The 22007-nt window shown below is 41.1% G+C and overlaps 1 protein-coding gene across 3 annotated transcripts in view; it reads left to right on the forward strand.

The window, feature by feature from the left end:
• Positions 1–22007, forward strand: part of GRB10 (growth factor receptor bound protein 10) — a 244748-nt gene that overhangs the window by 157072 nt on the left and 65669 nt on the right. For all 3 annotated transcript variants that reach the window (XM_040353310.1, XM_040353308.1, XM_040353309.1), the window contains one exon: positions 17181–17337. In XM_040353310.1, the coding sequence (XP_040209244.1) occupies positions 17181–17337 (157 nt within the window). The remainder of the gene's footprint in view (positions 1–17180; positions 17338–22007) is intronic.

Consider the following 22007-nt stretch of genomic DNA (forward strand, 5'->3'; position numbering starts at 1 on the left):
TCCCTCCTTTTGTCAGAACCCCAAAAATGAGAGGAAATGTTTCATTTTATTAGATGTTAGAAGATGTCTTCTAGTCTATTTAGAGTGAATTCAGGAGAACAAATCATTTACTAATTAGTTTCTCTGGCCAAAAGAAAGGGCTTCAGGCCTCTAAACCTATGATAGCCAGGTGAATTAAACAGACTATCGCAATAGCTTATGAACAGTCAGAAAAACCTGTTCCAGCACATATTAAAGCTCACTCAACTAAATCTCTGGCGACCTCCTGGGCAGAGAGGGCAGGCGCTTCGATTGATGAAATCTGCAGAGCAGCAACTTGGACGAGCCAAAATACTTTCCTGAGACACTACAGGGTAGAGCTGCACGATTCTGGCCAAAATGAGAATCACGATTTTTTGGCTTAGAATGAAGATCACGATTCTCTCACGATTCTCACTGCGTAAAATCTTTTACATTTATACAAAAAAAAAAATGGGCTACCTTTACTGACTAGTTTTTTTTTTAATTCATAAAAGTATTATTTTTTCCCAAAAAAATTGCATTTAAAAAGACTGCTGCGCAAATACAGTGCAACATAAAATATTGCAACAATCGACATTTTATTCTCTAGGGTCTACTAAAAAAATATATAATGTTTGGGGGTTCGAAGTAATTTTTTTTTTAGCAAATTTTTTTTTATTTAAACTTGAAAAGAGCTGTCAGAAAATGGTTTGGTGTTTAAGTGGTTAAACGTTCCCTAATTTACATAAGTGTATTCCTTTGATGTGATACAATGTTTAGACTTCACTTTCCACTGATAATGAGTGTTTTCAAAACTTGGCAGGCTGCCCAGACTTGGCAGATTGCCCAGACTTCTACTTTTGGCTGAGAGCAGAGAGGAAATTCTTTGCATACCAAAGTGCAGAGAGAAAATTATTTTCATGTCAAAGATTGTGAAACCCTGTGTCAAGAATTGCAATGGGAAAAAGATCGCGATAACGATTCTTGACGATTAATCGTGCAGCTCTACTACAGGGTGGAGCTGTTGTCCCCTCAGGACTTGGCGTTTGGCAGGGAGGTCCTACAGGCAGTGATCCCACCCTAAGGTAGGCCTGAACGTCTTGCTTATCGTCTCAGGTGTGCCATCCTGGAAGACCGGAGAAAAGTACCAGTTACACTTACCGGTAAAGGGTTTTCTAGGAAGTCTTCCAGGACGGCAAGCCTACTTCCGTACCCTTAATTGTTGGTGATGTTTTATTCTCACAGAATGTACCCTCTGTGTGTCTATACTTTGTCTTAACTGAGGGACAGAGGGAAGAGTGGGGCCTTCTAAACTCTGTTTCCTGTCAGGTGAACCCGTCATCTCAGGTGTGCCATCCAGGAAGACTTCCTAGAAAACCCGTTACCGGTAAGTGTAACTGGTACTTTTTTTTCCCTCAGTTTAGGCTGATACGTTTTCTACATATTTTTGGTAAAAACCCCAATAAGCATTTGGTTTGCGCAAAAGTTATAGCATCTAAAAAATGGGGGATAGTTTTTTGCCCTTTTTTTTTCTTCTCATGACTGCGACATTATGGCGGACATATCGGACACTTTTGACACTATTTTGGGACCATTCACATTTATACAGCAATCGGTGCTATAAAAATGCACGGATTACTGTATAAATGTGACCGGCAGTGAAGGGGCTAACCACTAGGGGGCTAGGAAAGGGTGGTTTAGTGTGTCCTAGGGAGTAATTTGAACTATTGGGGGGGTTTTGCTATGAGTGACACGTTGCTGATCGCCGCTCCTGAGAGGGAGCAGACTGTGTCAGTGTCACTAGGCAGAACGGGGAGATGCTGGTTTACACTTTCCTCTCCCCATTCTGAAGCTCTGTGACCCGATGGCGGGACACCAGCGAACATTGAGTCTGCAGATTCCGTGGGCACAGTCACGGAGTTCACAGCAGGGGCGCGCATCATGGCAGAAATGTCAAAGTGACGTAAATATACGTCAATTTGCCCAGCCTTGCCATTCTGCCGACGTATATGTACAGGAGCCGTACTATAACGGTTACATTTATTTTTATTCGAAGGCGGAACCCTGCTTTAAAAGCACCCCATGCTTAATGTTCATGCACTGATTATCCATTCTCAAGAAAAGTGTCTGCTCACCTCTGTATAGATATGACGACTAGCTGTCTTATCTATACGAAGGTGAGCAGGGGCTTTGCTTGGTGATGGATAATCAGTGCATGAAGATTGAGCACCGGGTGCTTTTAAGTAGCAAAGCACATATTCACAGAGTAGATTGAGAATAGGAGAGGTCTAAGAACAGGAACAAAGGAAGGAGAGGAGGAAGCAGAATTGTAAGCGACACTGAAGGTGCGGTGAGATGGGTAGAATAAGAGCTAACAAAGAGCACAGTCACGGAGACCAAAGAAAAGTGATCAACCATATCAAAGGCAGCCAAAAGGTCCAGAAGTAGGAGTACAGAATAGTGTCCATTGGTTTTTGCTGTTAAATCATTTTGCATTTTAGAGCAGTTTTGAGGGCTGGAGGAAAAAGCGCAAGGAGATGGGGCATAGGTTAAGGTTGGTGGGGTCCAAGGAAGGCTTTTTAAGTAGGGGTAACTAGTGCATGCTTTTGAGAGTTGGGGAAGATGCCAGAAGAGGGAGAGATTGAAGATGCGAGTTACAGTGTAGGATAGAGCCAGAGGGTTACTGTAGTATTTGCAAGCAAACGGGGTCCAGGGGACAGGTGGCATGTATATGTTCATTAAATCTCCATTATTGACCTGCACAATGTGCCATTCAGTTGATAAATGGAAATGAAGCATCTTCTCTCACAGAGGCCATAAAGGTACATACACGGTTACATTTGAGAGGGTGTGTGATGCATTTTGATTTTTGTAAATTTTATCTTGGTCTAGCTCTGCTTTTGATTAAACATGTAGAGGTGCCCCTATTCCTCAAGTTGTGTTATCAGATGCTCCACAAGCAGATGAAGCTAGCTATGTATGTCCCAAGAGTTTAGTGGAGCTCCAGGAGTTGAACTTAAGCCAGTGAAATAAATGTAAGCTGATGTGGAATGTGTGTGCAGACACATGGCAGTCATAACGTTATGACAACTGAAAAGTTAAGTGAATGATGAGCATTGGTTATCTTGTAACAATGTCATCTGAAAGTTGGTGGGATATATTTGGCATCATGTAAATATATTGTCCCTAAAGTTGATGTGTTGAAAGCAGCAAAAAAGTGCATCACAGTATAATGTAGCTTTATGGAACCACTGTGCACTGGAAGATGACATGGTCTTGTTTTCTTTACATCATGTAGATGGCCAGGTGCATGCGAGTTGCTTACCTGGGGAAGAGATGGCACCAGGATGCAGCATGGGAAGAAAATAAGCTGGCAGAAGCAGTGTAATGCTTTGGGCAATGTTCTGGGAAACTCTGGGTCCTTCCATACATGTGGATGTTTCAGGACATGTACCACCTACAGAAACCTTGTTTCTGACAAAGTGCACCCCTTCATGGAAATTATATTCCCTGATGGTAGTGGACTCTCAATAAGCAGGATAATGCACCCTTTCCTACACTGCAAAAAGGGTTCAAGAATAGTTTGAGGAACAAAGGAGTTTAAAGCGGGAGTTCACCCGAAAAACAATTTTTAACATTAGATTGATGCTCATTTTGTCAAGGGGAATCGGGTGTTTTTTTTTAAAAAATCGAAGCAGTACTTACCGTTTTAGAGAGATCTTCTCCGCCGCTTTCGGAACTGGGCTATATTAGGGATTTTTGCACAGCTTAAAATCTGACCCCAAGCTTGGCCTCCCTTTACCGTTAGTCTCTTGTTACATTTAGAGTGTGTACACTAAAACACATTGCATCAAGTAATCTCAAGCAACCTGGTAGGTCAAAGAGCCCTGATATTAGATCATTCTTTGATAATAGAGTTGGTATTTTTTAATGCAAACGTAGCTGCTTGACATACCAGTTCGTTCAACATGGGTAGACCACTTTCAAGGATAAATCTGGACGAGTATATAATAGAGCTGCACGATTCTGGAAAAAATGAGAATCGCGATTCTTTTGGATAAAATTAAGATCACGATTCTCTCACGATTCTCAAAACTGTATTTAAAGTTATTTTTAACACAACTGAGCTTATGTGCTTAAAGTGGAGGTTCACCTAAAAATAAACTTAACATTGCATTTATGAGATTAATGACAATTAGAATCGGCTGTTTTTTTTAAAAAAAATATGTCCGTACATACCGTTACCTATATGTGTTCTCACCGCCGCTTCCGGGTATGATGGTCGGGGCTGGGCGTTCCTAATTGATTGACAGGCATCCGACCGACGCATACATCGCGTCACGAGATGCCGAAAGAAGCCGAACGTCGGTGCGCAGGCGCCGTATAGAGCCGCACCGACGTTCGGCTTCTTTCGGCATCTCGTGACGCGCTGTATGCGTCGGTCGGATGCCTGTCAATCAATTAGGAACGCCCAGCCCCGACCATCATACCTGGAAGCGGCGGTGAGAACACATATAGGAAACGGTATGTACGGATGTATTTTTAAAAAAAAAACAGCCGATTCTAATTGTCATTAATCTCATAAATGCAATGTTAAGTTTATTTTTAGGTGAACATCCACTTTAAATACAGTATATGTAAATCTGACGGACTGTTTACATGTTAAATTTTAAAAGCCGCAGCAAACCTGCTGACCTTGCATGCTTGCTAATGTGAAAACACCTCTGCTTTTCACATTTAACTAAATGTGAAAATCAGGTGTTCTGTCACATTAGCAAGCATGTAAGGTTTGCTACTGCTTTTAAAATTTTAATATGTAAACAGTCCGTCAGATTTACATATACTGTATTTAACCACTACCCGACGGCTGTACGACTTTATACGGCCGCGGGGTGGTTCTGAATCTCTAACTGGCCGTGTTTTTACAGCCTGCGCGTCCGGCGGCGCGCGCGTGCCGCATCGCTGAGATGCCGATGCGAGTGCCTGGCGGGATCGGCGGCTACAGGGACAAGACGTGGAGCTCTGTGTGTAAACACAGAGATCCATGTCCTGTCAGGGGAGAGAGGAGACCGATCTGTGTCCCTTGTACATAGGGACATAGATCGGTCACCCCCCCTCCACCTACAGTTAGAACACAATTTAGGGTACACATTTAACCCCTTCCTCACGCCCTAGTGTTAACCCTTTCAAAGCCAGTCACATTTATACAGTAATTAGTGCATATTTATAGCACTGATCGCTGTATAAATGTGAATGGCGTCAAAAGTGTCCGATGTGTCCGCCATAATGTCGCAGTCACGAAAAAAAAATGCTGATCGCCGCCATTAGTAGTAAAAAAAAATAATAAAAAAAAATTATTCTGTCCCCTATTTTGTAAGCGCAATAACTTTGCGCAAACCAGACGCTTCTTGCGTTTTTTTTTTTTCCCCAAAAATATGTAGAAGAATACGTATCGCCTAGACTGAGCAAAATGTTTTTTTTTAAAAATTGTGCTATTTATTATAGCAACAAATAAAAAATTTTTTTTTTCAAAATTGTCGCTCTATTTTTGTTTATAGCGCAAAAAATAAAAACTGCAGAGGCGATCAAATACCACCAAAAGAAAGCTCTATTTGTGGGGAAAAAAGGACGTCAATTTTGTTTGGGAGCCACGTCGCACGACCGCGCAATTGTCAGTTAAAGCGACGCAGTGCCACAAGCTTAAATTTCACCTGGTCAGGAAGGGGTATATGTGCCCAGTAAGGAAGTGGTTAAGCACATAAGCTCCGTTTTGTGTTAAAAATAACTGTTGGGTGTAACAAGATGTCCGCTTGCCCCCTTCTCACTATCATTACTGTGTGGGGTAGAGCAAGATGGTGAAGAGACGGCTTCCGCCGGGTGTACCAAGATAGCTGCCGTGCCGAAGCCGGGGACTTTCCTATGGCCGCACCCGAAAATCGCAGGTCAACCAGCCTGGAGATTGTGTGTGTATAGAGATCATCATTTTCTTAGGATTAATCGTGCCGCTCTAGTATATAATATCAGAGATTTAATCACGTGCTCTACCCAGTATGTGTTGCAATGTTCTTGTAACGTTTGTGGCACACGATACTTACTCTACCAAAACGTGGAGGTGAACACTGCCTCTTTAAGTGTTTTTTTTTTCCTTTGTTTTTACGAATAGGAATTGTCACAATGGGTTTAATTTAGTGGGTGAGGTCAGGAGTTGATCCAATTCCTGTCTCCTATAGAACATCCCAAATTAAGGTTCCTGTCACATGACTTGACAGGTGTGTGCACCAAAACAAGTAACGACAACCGGCTGTTTCGGCCCATCTACAGTTGGGTCTATTATATATTTGGACAAAGGCACAATTTTTATACTTTTCGCTCTGTATGCCACAAGAATAAAATTAAAACAACCATCCAAATGAATTTTAAAATTCAGACTTTATGCTGGGTTGTACAAATTTTAGGAACTGCAACAATTTTTAGTCTCCTCATTTTCAGGGGCTCAAATGTAATTTGACACATGAATAGAATCATAAATAAAATGTTCACTTTTAATAATTTCTTGAGAATCCTTTTACTGGCAATGACTGCCTGAAGTCTGGGACCCATGGACATTACCAAAAACTAAGTTTCCTTCTTTGATTCCTTGCCAGGCTCTAACTGCACCCGTCTTAAAGGGGTTGTAAAGGTACCATTCTTTACCTGGGTGCAGTCCTCCCTTACTTACCTCATCCTTCGATTTTGCTTTTAAATGCCCTTATTTATTCTGAGAAATCCTCACTTCTGTTTTTCGGTCTGTTACTCCACACAGTAATGAAAGGCTTTCTCCCTGGTGTGGAGTGTCGTGCTCGCCCCCTCCCTTGGAGTCAGGACGCTCTCTACGTTGCAGATGGAGAAAGGAGCTGTGTTAGTGGGCATCCTGACTCTTCTGTAGTCCAATAGCTCTATTTGTGGGAAGAAAATAATAATGTAGTTTGGGTGCAGTGGTGCATGACTGCGTAATTTTGTCATTCAATTTGCGACAGTGCTGAAAGCTGAAAATGTCCTGGGCAGAAAGACGTGAAAGTGTCTGCCATTGAAGTGGTTCATTTTACCAGATAGATTTACAAAAAGTAGAAACGTGTAATTATCAAATGCAGTACACAGTAAAAAAAGTGCATATTACCACACCATTTGTTCACACAAGTTATTCAATGCCTATAGAAAAGTTGTGTCAACATATCCAGGGCAGCTTGACTCCTTCCTTTGAGTATAATGTAGATGGAGTATTAAAATGGCCAGTAGGCCTATCCCATTGCCTACCTCAGATCAAACTGATGGTATACTGCCCAGCAGTGTCGGGGGGGGGGGGTTGAGGGAGGGAGTTAAGGTGGAACTAGTGAGTGGTAGATTCAAAGGGTCATGGGGTGGTCCTAAATGAGCCTGTAATATGGTTCCTAACGTATAAATTAAACATGAAAAGGAAATCTATATGTAAAAGCCCTGATTTTGATATGGTTTGACTTATCAGTGGCACTATATTGGATTATAGAGTTGCATACCTAATCTTAAGCCCCATACACACTATTGGATTTTCTGCAGATTTTTGTCTTCGGATTTATCAAAACCATATAATATGAGGTCAAGCCTTAAGACCCCTTTCACACTGAGGTTTTTCAGGCGGTACAGCGCTAAAAATAGTGCTGCTATACTGCCTGAAAAATTCCTTCACTGCCTACTTAATGTGAAAGCCTGAGGGCTTTCACACTGAGGCGATGCGCTGGCGGGAGAGAACTCCTGTCAGCAGCATCTTTGGAGCAGTGAGAGGAGCGGCATGTATAACGCTCCTTTACTGCTCCTTCCCATTTAAAACGATGGGAAACGGCGGCAATACCGCCGCTATACTGCCACCGCTGCTCCCGCTCCAATGTGAAAGGGTCCTTAGAGTTTCAATTTGTAAGCAATTCGGCAGGCCCTTGCACTACATGGTTTTGGTAAATCTGAAGACAAATTGGAAAACATATAATGGTGTGTATGGGGTCTTGGTCCAAGATCTAGTAATGGGGACATACAACAAGTGCAAAATAGGCTGCACTTAGTAAAAGGCACATAACGGCCTGCCTAGAGTTTGCCAAAAGGCACCTGAGACTCGGACCATGAGAAACAAAATTCTCTGGTCTGAATCAAACATTGAACTCCTTTTGGCCTGAAGGGCAAGTGTCATGTCTGGAGAAAACCAGGCACCACTCATCACCTGGCCAATACCATCCATAGAATGAAGCATGGTGGTGGCAGCATCATGCTGTGGGATGTTTTTCAGCAGCAGGACCTGGGAGACTAGTTGGAATCAACAGAAAGATGAATGCAGCAATGTACAGGGGCATCCTTGATGAAAACATGTTTAAGTGCTCTGGATCTTCAGGCTGGGGTGAAAGTTCATTTTCCAACAGGACAGCGACCCTAAACCACGGTAAGAAAAGAGTGGCTACGGGACAGCTCTGAATGTCCTTGAGTAGCCCAGCCAGAGCTCAGACTTGAACCCGATGATGGAACAGCTCTGAAGAGATCTGAAAAATGGCTGTGCACCGACGCTCTCCATCCAACCTGCTGGAACTTGAGAGGTCCTGCAAAAAATAGGGAAAAACTGGCCAAAAATGTGTGCCAAGCTCATAGCATCATACCCAGACTTGAGGCTGTAATTGGTGCCAAACGTGCTTCAACATAGTACTCGGCAAAGGCTGTGAATACTTTATGTACATGTGAATTTATTTTTTTTTATAAATTTGCAAAGATTTCAAACAAACTGCTTTCACATTGTCATTCTGGGGTATCGTTTGTAGAATTTTGAAGAACGTAATGAATTTAATCAGTTTTGGAATAAGGCTTTAACATAAAATGTGGAAAAAGTAAAGCGCTGTGAATACTTTCCGTATGCACTGTATTCTCCTTGGCGAAGAGATGCTTGAGAGGGGATGTGATCAATATACAAATTGCTTCATGTTTCCAATATTGTGAGGAAACTATTCAGTCTCTGGGTCACTCAAGAAGGCACGTGGCCACTTATGTTGGACAATAAACTATCCAACCTTAAACGGCTTAGGTATGTCTTATTTTTTTTCTTTACTGTAAGCAGCAAGGACATGGAATGCCCTTCCACAATTGGTGGTTTCAGCAGGAAGTGTCACACATTTAAAATAAAAAAATAAACCATACAGCCAACCTTACCAACTATGTAAGCAGTTTTTTTTTTATTTATTTTGCCTAGTGAATCCTAGTGAGTCCTAGTGAATGAACATCTTTTCATCTCTGGGGAAAGCAAATCCTTAATACATGGTTGCCATTTTCAACTGGGAGCTCTCAAAACCACTGCTGCAGTAATTGGGACTTTAAAAGTAAATCTGCCCTGTGTAGGGGACCTCCTGTTGAATTTTCCCCAGGGATCTCCACTATGGAGTTAAAGCTAAAACACTTTTGTATCGGTCATGGGTATCCACTGCAATTACATTTTTTGTTTTGTGCACAATGGCTTTTCCAACTGGTCTCCAGATGCCTAGGTTAGTGGTGCTAAAGTAAAATTTTCAGTTTTTGCCCTAATGCACACTTAATTTTAAGGTAAAAAATCCCCACTACTTCTGTCCTGTCTGTGGACACAGCCTGGATTGGGAGAGTACCTGCACAGGTGCCCCATAGCACAATGCTTGCTGAGGGATACCCGCAGGAAGAAGCAACTCCAGAAGGAGGAAAGGGATCGCTCTGTGAAATTCCATTGCACTGAACAGGCAAGTATAAACGTTTGTTTGTAGTGTCTCACGCTACACCATGTCTTTTTAATTAGATGGTAGTTTCAATCTCTCTACCCTATTCTGCTTTGTGTTGAGTCCTGCCAATGTCTCTAACACTTAACAGCATTGACACTGCTCTGAAACAACTCTCTCCAGGAGTCATTGCAATTGTTTCAAAACAGGAATGGGTTCAGATTTGAGTGCAAAATTTGAGCATCTAATCCACCAGAGCAGTCATGCTTCCCTTCAGGGAAATTTACTGCCTGTGGATATAAAGGATGTTTACTTGCATGTCCCCATCTTTCCAGTATCAGCGCTACCTGTGTTTTGCTGTGGGCACCCAATTTTTCTAATTCAAGGTCCAGTGAAAAGTCCAAAGTTTCTGACTGTTGGCCATTGTCCAAAGGGTTGTTCAGTTAAATTCTGAACTTTCAGAAGTTGGTGCTGGAACTGACTCAGCTGGTAGTATCTAGGCATTTCCCTAAATACCAGTTTGCTAGAATCTCTGCTCCATCTTTTACAGTCCGGGAGGCCTTGTTGCATGAGAGTTCTGGACTTTGATGGCCTCCTTCAAGGCAGTCTCATATGCCCCATTCCACTAGCTTTGCAACACAATCTGGCTGCATGAGACAAGATTGTCTCTGGGAACCACACATTTTTGCCTGGCACCAAGGGCAAAGTTATCTCTGGCCAAGGGGCTCACAAGTCCAGCACTTTAGTCAGAAAAGTCTTCCTTCACTAGGTCTAGAAGATTCTTGATCAGATGCCAGCCTGATAGGCTGGGGACAAGTCCTGGACAACCTTTTTAATGAACCTCTTGATGTCGAGATCATTCAGCCTGAATTCAGTCAGTGCTTAAGCAATGACATACAATAACGGGCAGCAACCAGAAGTCTTGTGGCTCTGTAAAGCCAACCTGATTCTCTTGGGCAGAACTTTACATTCCTGTCCTGTTAACCACTTACCCCCCGGACCATATTGCTGCCCAAAGACCAGAGTACTTTTTGCGATTCGGGACTCTGTCGCTTTAACAGACAATTGCGCGGTCGTGCGACGTGGCTCCCAAACAAAATTGGCGTCCTTTTTTTCCCACAAATATAGCTTTCTTTTGGTGGTATTTGATCACCTCTGCGGTTTTTAGTTTTTGCGCTATAAACAAAAATAGAGCGACAATTTTGAAAAAAATGAATATTTTTTACATTTTGCTATAATAAATATCCCCCAAAAATATATAAAACATTTTTTTTCCTCAGTTTAGGCCGATACGTTTTCTTCCACATATTTTTCGTAAAAAAAAAATCGCAATAAGCGTTTATTGATTGGTTTGCGCAAAAGTTATAGCGTTTACAAAATAGGGGGTAGTTTTATGTCATTTTTATTATATTTTTTTTTACTAGTAATGGCGGCGATCAGCGAGTTTTTTTTCGGTACTGCGACATTATGGCGGACACTTTGGACACTGTTGACACATTTTTGGGACCATTGGCATTTTTATAGCGATCAGTGCTATAAAAATGCATTGGATTACTATAAAAATGCCACTGGCAGTGAAGGGGTTAACACTAGGGGGCGGGGAAGGGGTTAAGTATGCCTGGGTGTGTTCTTACTGTGGGGGGGGGGGGGGGTGGCCTCACTAGGGGAAACACTGATCCTCGGTTCATACATTGTATGAACCGAAGATCAGCATTTCCCCTGCTGACAGGACCGGGAGCTGTGTGTTTACACACACAGCTCCCGGTCCCCGCTCTGTACCGAGCGATCGCGTGTGCCCGGCGGCGATCGCGCCCGCCAGGCACACGCACGGGAGCGGGGGGCGCGCGCGCGCCCCTAGTGGCGGCTGGGAGAGAGGACGTCCTATTACGTGCTCTCGCCCAGCAGAGCCACCTTGTGGACGTATTTCGACGGTGCGGCGACGGCAAGTGGTTAACATGCACATTCTAGGTGTTGAAAATTGGCAAGTGAACTTCTCTAGTTCACAATATCTGTACTCAGGAATTCTTGTTTCCAGGGATCCTTTAGCCATGGCAATGGACGCTCTGTTTCTGATGTATGCATTTCATCCTCTGCAGTTCTTTGCTCCACTGGATTGAGATGCAAGGCATTTTGGTGATATTGCATCAAACAAGAGGGTGTCGCTCAGTTATATATCTGGTCCCGGGCAGACTCTCCGTGGGCTCTCCCAGAGCATCTGAATCTTCTGTCCTGTGGACTGGTTTACAATTCAGTTCTGTCCTTTGGCTTTACTGACATGGCTGTGGAAGGCAAGGGTCCTAAAGGATAGGGATAGATCAGATTCAGTTGTACTTATGCTTGTAAAATTCAAAATTATATTTTGGATACCAGAAACTTGAGGTGATTTCATCCCATTTAGTAGAAATTAGATATACTTGTGCCCAAATCCATATGTCCATCAGGTACCAAAGGGGTGTGATCGCATTCATACCAGGTAGTGCGTTTGTGCGTTTGTGTGTGTGTGTTTTTTTTTTTCCTCCAATCCGGTCTAGACCATCAGGTGTTGAGCCAAATTCCAGCCCTAATGATTGCCTCCCAGGTGCTGCTTGCCTAATTTTCTGATCAAAGCCTTTGTGTTTGGAATTACTAAGTTCCCCCTCTCTGCACACTTGTGACTATGGGGCCCCAGCCTAGTTCTGTCAGCCCTCCAAAGACCACTCTTTGAGCAGGTATGTGACCTTTTCTGCTATAGGACTCCTATGTGATCTTCCTCTTTGCTGTCACCTTTCCAAGATGTCTGAGTTGGCAGCCGTATCCTTTAAGGAATCCTTGGGGATAAACATAAATGTCACCAATAACAAATTAATATACGGTATGCGATGACCATGAACTGAAATAATACAGTATTTAATTTTGTTTTTTATTTTGTAATAAACCACTGCATTAAATGCTGGTTGAATAAGTAGTAGTCTAACTATAAAAAATGCAAATATTGCACTACTAAATATTACACTAAAAATTATTACATACATTAACCTAATGCTAACATAACTGCCACACAAAAATCTGAATCATAATTTCAGATTAACACTCTAAAGAATTATAAAATTTGATGGCCACAGCAAAAATGATTTCCTTTTGTGGCTCTGTGGTGCTTTGTGACTATACCAATCCATCACTGAAGGTATTCAGACTGACCAGTGTGTTGTAGAGTAAGTTGGAGAAGTTCTAGATTTGACATGCCTTGGACAGCATCCTCCTCCTGAAGAAGAAAAATTCTTACGTACAGTTTTACAGGGTGTATGTTTGGCCTTGGCTGATGCTGACTTCAGATGTAAGCTGTGAATTGAAACAAGCCCCAGTTTTGTGTGGCGTTTTGTTTTTTTTTGCTCTGGTCTCAGTAGGCCTGTCAAAAAATACTTTTTCTCAGAGTTCATTGAGGGACACGCGTCCTCCCCTCTTTCACATTATCTATTCTTCAGTTGCTTTGCCAAAAACTGAGGCCTTCTGGTTGTGGGAGGGATTATCTTTCCTGACTGGTGCTTTCAATCTCCAATTCCCTGTAAGCAGCAATATAACCCACTTGTCGCCTAATATGTAATTGTAGTCCCTTAACTCCAAGAAAGGATTATACAGTAAGTTGATCCTATTTCTGAAAAAAAAAAAAAAAATATTAAAGTAGGAAAGCAATATTTTCTAAATGCTAAACCTCTAAAGCAACCGAGGTTAAAAATTCCTATGATGCCCTTGGGCTCCTTTCACACCTGGGCATTACGGTTTTGCGTGAGTCTGCCCGAGATTTCAGAATCGTGGCATATTGCGGGACGCATTTGAGATGCCATTTACTTCTAATGGCACTCCAATCAGGGTGCGATTTTGCCACGTGAAGCTTGACGCTCAAAGAGCAGGAGCTTTTTGGCATCGGCAAAGCTATTTGCCGTGATTGCAATGCGATTTATGCCATTTAGAAGTAATGGCAAACGAGTCCCACAATTTGACAAGATTCTGGAATTGCGGGCAGAGTTGTCCGTAACGCCCATGTGTGAATGGAGCTTGAATGCTGTGTCTATTGAAGGTGAATCTGTTCAGACCAATTTACAAAAGAATATTGCAACATTCCAGCTGTCAGCCTTCTATTGTTTAGAGCAACCAGATATTTATACTTTTTTCGGACTGAAAAAAAAATCAGTCCTGACATGTTTTTATACTACATAATGGTCTGCTTCCATGAAAACACAAATTGACGTGCTATCAATCTGCATCCGCTTCTATGCAATTTGGGGTATTAAAGCAGTTTGCAGTGATCAAGTTGTGCTTGATCACCACAAACGGTTTAGATTTGTTTTTGTTACTTTTGTAATGTTGGTAATAAAAAAAAAAAGCACATCTTGTCTTGACGCATGCAGATGTGGACCCAAATCATGCAAGTAACTAATCACATGTTAACTTCTGCGTAAAGGAAAACACTTTTTTTCATAATCATCCTTTATCCTGCAGACATTCCTCTTTTCACTTCCTCATTGTTTGTTTTTGCTCAGAAGTTGCTCTATTTCTTCTCTGTTCTGTTCACTTCCTGCTTGTCTGATTTTACTGACCACCGTGATGGGGGGGCTTTACTGCGGTGGTCAGTAACATGCTCATCCCCTCCTGGGAACTACATCTGTGCGGCAGGGCCCTCTCTACATGTTAGACTTCAAGGAGGTGTGAATTACTGGGCGTGCCACAATTCATACTTGGAAATGTAGTTCTTGCATGAACAAGCGATGCAAACCAGGAAGTGAATGAGAGAACAGAAACTAGAATGCCGGAGGTGATATAGATGAAGGAATTTAATAGGTATTTACTTGTTTTTTAACAGAATCATTACACTATTCTGTCTACCTTGCAGACATTTTAGGCACAAACATTTTTTCCTTTACAACTCCTTTAACTACTTACTTTAAATTAATGGGTTTGTTAATCACTGTCACTGGTTTGTAAAAAACAAGCGTTGGAAATACCTATTTAGGGCCATCTTTGGACCGGTCAAATGACGCGTGGCCACTGTATACATCCTATATATAGCTTCTGCAGGAGGCGCAGATCTCTCCCTTTGATGTGAGCCGGGGGAGATCACATGGCCGCTCAGCCCCTCCTACAGTAGGCCTGGAGACGAGTCGCGTGACCAGCCTGAAGATCTGTATTTACAACACTCGTTTTTATAAAATACTTGTACATTGTGCTATGCCTAACTATATTGGAGGAGCTGGCAGCGAAATTTTTTGTAAACTTTTATTTATACTAATGGCAGCAGGGATGGGGTGGAGACAGGCACAGAGCTGATGAGGAGGGGGAGAGCTGAAAGCAGGGCTGCAGGTGACGGGGCATACACTAACCACGGTGGCCCCTCTTCAGCGCAGAGAGGGGGTTACAGGAAGTGGCACTTCCAGGGAGGTTTTTTTTATAGTTTAGAGGGGCCAATTACACAGCACAAGCACTGTGCAGTTTTAATCTGCTTTAAGGGACCAGGATCTATTTTTATTTAATTAAATTTTGGGGGTTAACACTTTAAATGTGTCTTAGTTGAAAGTTGCATCTTGCAAAATTTTTGCTTTTTAAAATATTTAGTTATGCATGAAATGGTGCTTAATTCATTTATGGAAAAAGCTTTTAACACCGTGTGTGTGTGTGTGTGTGTGTGTGTGTGTGTTGAAAAATGTACAGGAAAATGGCTTGAGCAGTTAATCTACCTGCATTTGCTCATTGGCACTACAGTCTAAACTGCTGTTCGTTTTTTTTTTTTTTTTTTTTTTTATGTTTTAGTGTACATATAAATTTGTACCACAACAAGCATCCTTTTGATTTCTTCTGACCCCATCTGCAAAGGGAAAAAAGAATTATCAAGCACGCCAGAAGTTTAGATGCTTAAGTTGCATGTGGATGACATCAGCTGCTTCCAGGCAGGGCTATTGTGTGTGCAGTTTGGCACAGTAATCAGGATTCAGAGTACACGCATGCTTTTGGCAGAGATTTGTCCCCCCCTCCTTTTTTATTTCTTTCTTTGAACTTTTTTTTATCTTAGGGTTTTGAATATTAACATGTGGGTGGTCATAAAACATTTTTTTTTCTTTTCTGGGGTGGTAATTTTTATTTTTTATAAATGCTTAAAAAAAAATCTGGGAAGTCTGCAAGAGTGTGTGGGAAATGATTACATCAGTCAGAGGAGAACTACGATTGGTCTGCAAAATGTGGTTTGATTCACAACCTAAAAGATTGACTGTGTAACCCTTTGAGAGGAGGTCTGGAAGAGTTGCCTGCCTTTCCCCAGGAACAGTGCCATGTAAGACTGGCTACGTGACAGGTACAGTAATCCGTTGACACTGTGTATTCTACCCTGAGTGTGCAGCTTTTAGTCTGCAAGAGGGGCCTGGAAAGCAAAAAAGGAAAAATATAAATATTTCAAGAGGCAATCTAGACTTAAAATGCCATCTTGTTCTCCTGATTGCTGCCTTTTACATGCAGTAGAGGTAAGATTTTTCATATTAAAATTCTCCTGATGGTATCTTCATTAGTTTGTGTTTCACTCGCTACATTGAGTGCATTAGTATATGATATATGCACTTGTATATTCACCTACATATTTGTGTATGTAGTACATATATCATCTGTGTTTTAAACCCATTTGAGCTCATCCTTGTGCACAAGTTTAAATCATGTAAAAATTATTTAACACCTTTTTAATGTGTGTGTGCATGCATGTGTTTCACATTATAGCTTAGGCAACCACCTTCTTGCATATGTGAATTTATAATGTGGGCATTTTTATTAGAGCTAGATGTAGAATTCTGCAAAGGTGCAAGACTTTCCTGGGTGCCAGTTGTCATGCATGTCATAAATATGATCTTGCAAAGGGAAAATTACATAACACAGATAAAGACGTGCATTGCAGGATAAGCAGAACAGTATGTGCTGTGTAAGCATAGGACAGGGTAGCTTTTTAAATTGCATAGCCTAATTGCAAGAGTCTAGAAATTTGTAAGGAAAGAATATTAAAATGTTGGCAATGCAAAAATATTCAGTGAAGCATAGTTTTCAGGTTGCAATTTTTGACAGTGATACAACGGGATGCTCTTTAAACCTTACAAAAAAAACACCAGTATTATACGTTGGTGTAAGTGTTTGGTTATAGCATCAGATATATCTTTTATTTTTTCCAGTTGAACTTTTTAAATAAGCACAAATACCAAGTTTATAACCAGTTTTTAAACACTCAGCCTTTTTAGAAAGTTGAAAAAGTAACAAAAGATTCACTTATTACTGCAGCGCAAAGTGATAGTACAGCTTAATTAGTTCACAGGATTCTAAAGTTTCACTCATAGTGGTAGCATGATATGTTCTTAGCACAATGACCTTAGTGAGGCAGAAGACAAGGCAAGGTTATTATTTAATGCATTGTGATAGAACATCAAACTATTAAGTGTGTCCTTTATGTTACAGGTTGTTAAAGTCTTTAGTGAAGATGGGACAAGCAAAATGGTGGAGATTCTAGCAGACATGACAGCCAGGGACTTCTGCCAGCTCCTGATTTACAAAAGTCATTGTGTGGATGATAACAGCTGGACGCTGGTGGAGCACCACCCTCACCTAGGATTAGGTAGGGAATGGTCAAGGAAGGTGATCAAGATGTAATACTGTATTTTGTTTTACTGGACTTCTACAAAACCTACATGCTAGGCCTACTCTTATGCAGGTTTTACATTTTGTTTTATGCTTGACACAGTATAGTGTACTTACAATAGTATAAAAAGTAACTGCACTTTACCCAAAGAATATTTTTCTCTGGCAATTGCCGTATAGGATCATGTTTATAGTTCTAAATTGGCACACCTTGAATATGTAAGGGCTTTCCAATTTTAAAAGGAGTCAGGAGGGTTCATTTACCAGAGGCAAGCAGGCTGTTCACTTTGCAAGGAAATCTTCCCCAAAGCACTTTTACTTTTTGCTGAGACTACCCAATTGCAGGCAAAGAAATTTTTTTTTCTTCTGCACATGATTAGATGGAAGTCAGCAGAGTCTCCTCATTTGCCAAGCTATGGCAAAAATTCCCATGAAAAGAGTAGCTTCCCATGTTGAACAGTTCAATTGTCCTGTGTAAATCCCACTGTTTTCAAATGGTGTTCATTCAATATGCAACAACTACCTTGATGTATAATTTCTTAACATCAATGGGTAGATAAAATAAGATCTTTCAATACAGTTATTAAACAGGGATATAATGTTGGCTTAGACTTTCAATTGTAAACATAATTTTTTTTTTTTTATTCCTTTTTGTCACCTGTTGTGAAAATGCGAATGTCAAATTAAGCTGTGGATTAAACACATTTTAATCTAATTAGCAAGCTTTAAAGGCTATTGTAATTTTAGAGGGATTGGGGACTTTTTTTTTTTTGTTTTGTTCTTTAAACTTTTTTTTTTTTTGTGGTAAAATTGCTGCATTCCAATTGCATTTAATAAGCTTTAATTTTTTTTTTATTGCTTTTCTGATGCAATATTTAACCCTAATGAACAAATAAAACATAATTTTCTAGAACATAATCTATAAAAAGTTATTGAATTCAGTGGACCTTTCTTGGAACTACAGAATATTTTCCTTTTTAACTGGTTACTGGCCAGATGTGAAATGGTCAGCTTTTGTTTGCACATTTGTTGGTTCTCTGTCTATGGCAACTCAAGACCAATGCAAAAGAAAATTGATTCACCTGTAAATTTCATATCCTGTTGTACAGGACACAGTAATTCCCATACCAGGGGTCATGTGCCACTACCTTCAGGTGATTGGACACTGGTAAAGGCTTTGCTGTGATCTACCCCCCCCCCCCCCCCAATGTGCCCATATAAAGTCACTCACTCTGCGAGGCTCCAATTTTAACAAGCAGTAAAAAGATCAGATAAAGGAGAGGACCAGTGGTCCTGTTCTATATTTAGGATATGAAATTTACAAGTACATCAAAATTCTGATCGTATAGAAAAGGCCACAGGAGTTGGTTCTTATTGCTTGGTGATGTCCCATGACTGAAATCAAGGGATGGGCAACAAACGGCCTAAATTGCAGCAAAAGGCCCACAGAACAGGGGTTCGCCTAGCTTTTATAGCTGAAGCATGGATAAGCAGAGGCACGAACAACCAACTCTGTTTTTTTTTTTTTTTTTTTTAAATGAGAACCAACAGTGGCCCTGCGACTCTTGAAGGACCAATGCTAGGTGTGCAGTCAAGGACCCCAATCTCCAGAGAAAATTGGTGCAGGTAGTGAAAAAGGGACATTGGCCCTAATTGGTTCTAAGATCTAACTCCATCCATAGACCTATTGTAAGTGTCATGTCCTCAAGATGGAGCACACGGAGGTAAAATGTCATTCCAACGGAAGATGGGGGGGAAGCCCCAGGAAATGCATGTGTTTCATATTAAAGGAATGAAGCCCCCCTAGGTGGGTTGCACGTGGAGCCAAAGTAAAACTATTGCCAGAAATGACAGAAGGCTCCATTCTTACAAAGGAAAAAGGAGTAGCCCCTGAGGAAGGCCCTAGAGGGGCACACATTTGCAATGAAGGGCAACTTCCTGAAAAAGGAGTACACAAGTGTTGAGCCAAGGTGTCATGAAGACGATATACAAGGTCTAATTAAAACTAGTAATGTGCTGATCTGCACTGGGTTCATTTCTGCAGGGATCTGACAAACTACAAAGAAGTTTGCATGCCAAGCACCATTGAAATCTGCCAAATTAAAATGCTATTTGGGCTAATGGGCAAGGGGGTGTCACCAAAAAAATTTGATGGGTTGGTAGGCTTTACAGAATACTTCTAATGCTTGTCCATCACCTAAGGCAGAGATGGCAAACCTTGGCACCCCAGATGTTTTGGAACTACATTTCCCATGATGCTTGACTACAGTGCAGTGTGCATGAGCATCATGGGAAATGTAGTTTCAAAAAATCTGAGGTGCCAAGGTCCGCCATCCCTGACCTAAGGAAACTAGTAAAAAAAAAAAAAAGCCTCATGGTGTGTGAGCAGGGTTATATGGCTATATAACTGCCAGTAGTGCACATGTGCTGGAGTCAACGGGTTCTGGAGATGAGAAGGGGGCTGGTCACAGCACACGGAGGAACGGTGTAGGAGCGCCTCCTAGCTGTAGCCTCCAGCGCCATAGCCACTGTAAAGAGCCTTGAGTCATAGGTCCTGTTGGCACCTTGTGGTCCCACAAACACATGTGGGCGCACACAACAGTGCACCATAGAACAAGGCAAACCTTAAGAACAACCATAAAACGGACAAAATGAATTTTAAAAGCAATAGGCAGTATCCAATATAGGACACTCAAATCACTTCAAGTTGCATAATACAATTTCCTAGGCTTATACATTTTTCACTGTGACATGTATGCTCTTTATTAATATGTCATAGGCATGTTGCAAAACCATTTTATTTATTGGACCATTTCCAACATCTAGAGGAAGCAGTCAACATTATGGCAGAATATCTACCCTATTTAGACTTTCATGTATTGATGATTTGGGCCATGGACTTTTTTCCGACCAGTGTTGCATTTCCAAAAAGTCCCTGGCCTATTTATAGTTTAGCTGAATCTGAGGGACTAAAACAACATCACCAAATGGGTATCATTAAAGAAATGGTTTGTAGGACTTCCCCCTCATTGATGTCAGGTGGCTACATGGCATTAGGGTGTTCAATCCAAAAACTGTCTGCTCACTGAAGTTGACATCTTACAGTTGGCAGAGTAATATATGATTGAACTATAAACTCTCTGGTGGATTGTTATCCCTATATAGAAAGCTCCACACTTGTAGAGCATTAAGTAGATCACACCCTGGGTGCCAGTTGGCAAAAAATCTAGGAGTGAACACTTCTCCATTGGGCAAAACAAAGTGGGTACCAGTATGTATCCAGGGACAAAATGTACATTTCCCATATTTATAAATGCCATTAAGTTGTCTGTCCTGGTCAAACAAACCCGCCTGAGCAGCATTAATAAGCATTTGACAATCAGACTAAACAAGGATTTATGTGGCGCTGGAATGTGTCGGTACCACACTTACCGTAGATGTCCATTCACATCTTTTCATGTTGTGTTTTCATTAGCAGGATGTTGCCTCCTCGATCCAATGCTTTAATTATTAGCTCTAGAAGGTTTTGTAGTTTGCTAATGGCTTGATGTTGTGTACATGTTGGGGGGTGATGGTCATACGTAGGGTTGAAAGTAATTGACCTAATCAATTTACAATCGATTAGAAAAAATAGTTGTGGCCAATAATTTAACGGTCAATTGGTGCCTGAGTGCTTGTGAATGTGTGAGCAATGCCTCATGGGACAAGGTAGTCTGGCAAAGAGAAGTGATTTTAAAGGCAGGAGGTTTTTACCTTGCTATAGGGGAACTCTGAAGGCAGGAACAAGAAGTGTGGATGGGGCACACCAGAAGAGGCAGTACGAGTACTGAAACTTTTTCTCGAGTACGCTCCAAAATATCAATTACTGATACCCATTATGTCGTGACAGTTTTTATTTAAAAAAAAAAATAGTTTATTTAGAATTATGAAGAACAGTTCTTCAGTGGCTTTGAAATCGTGCTATTTCAGCATGATTCAAAGCCGCAGATCAGTACGATTTGGACCTCAGATTTTCATTGCTACTTCATTTAACAGAAGTCAATGCAGGAACAATGGAATCGTAAAAGCCATCAGTTTTAGTCTCAATACGTATATATTTCCCTCACCATATAGCTGGATGTTTATATTTACCACTGCATACAGATATTTAAGCATAAATATATATAAAAAAAAAAAACTTTACACAACTACATTTTTTACACCGCTTTTTTTGTGTGTCCATTTCATTGGTTTGAAAAAATCGGCCAACTAATCGATTATGAAAATAATCGTTGGTTACAGCCCTAGTCATACGTTTCACGTTACTCATGGTAGCTCTGAGGAAGGGTTAAATGTTGGTTTGTGGTGAGGTCTGGAAATTTCTGTACTTTTTTTTTTTTTTTTCTCTCTTCAATTTAAAGATTTGGGCGGAGTGATTAAATGGGATACTGCAATTGTAGTTTCTAGATCCTCAGTTGCATCATCCGAGTCATGGTTCCATTCTAATAACATTAAGTCACGGAGGGCTCAGAAGTTCTGCATGGTGAAATATTTCGAACTATTAGAAGGTTCCTTTTTCAGTTTGGCTCGAAGGCGGTCCTGATCAAACATAAATTTGTAGGTCAAATTCCTACCAAAGAGATGGACATTAAGTACATCCATTTCTTG

The sequence above is a fragment of the Rana temporaria genome, chromosome 5, assembly GCF_905171775.1.
Source record: "Rana temporaria chromosome 5, aRanTem1.1, whole genome shotgun sequence".
NCBI classification, from domain to species: Eukaryota; Metazoa; Chordata; class Amphibia; order Anura; family Ranidae; genus Rana; species Rana temporaria.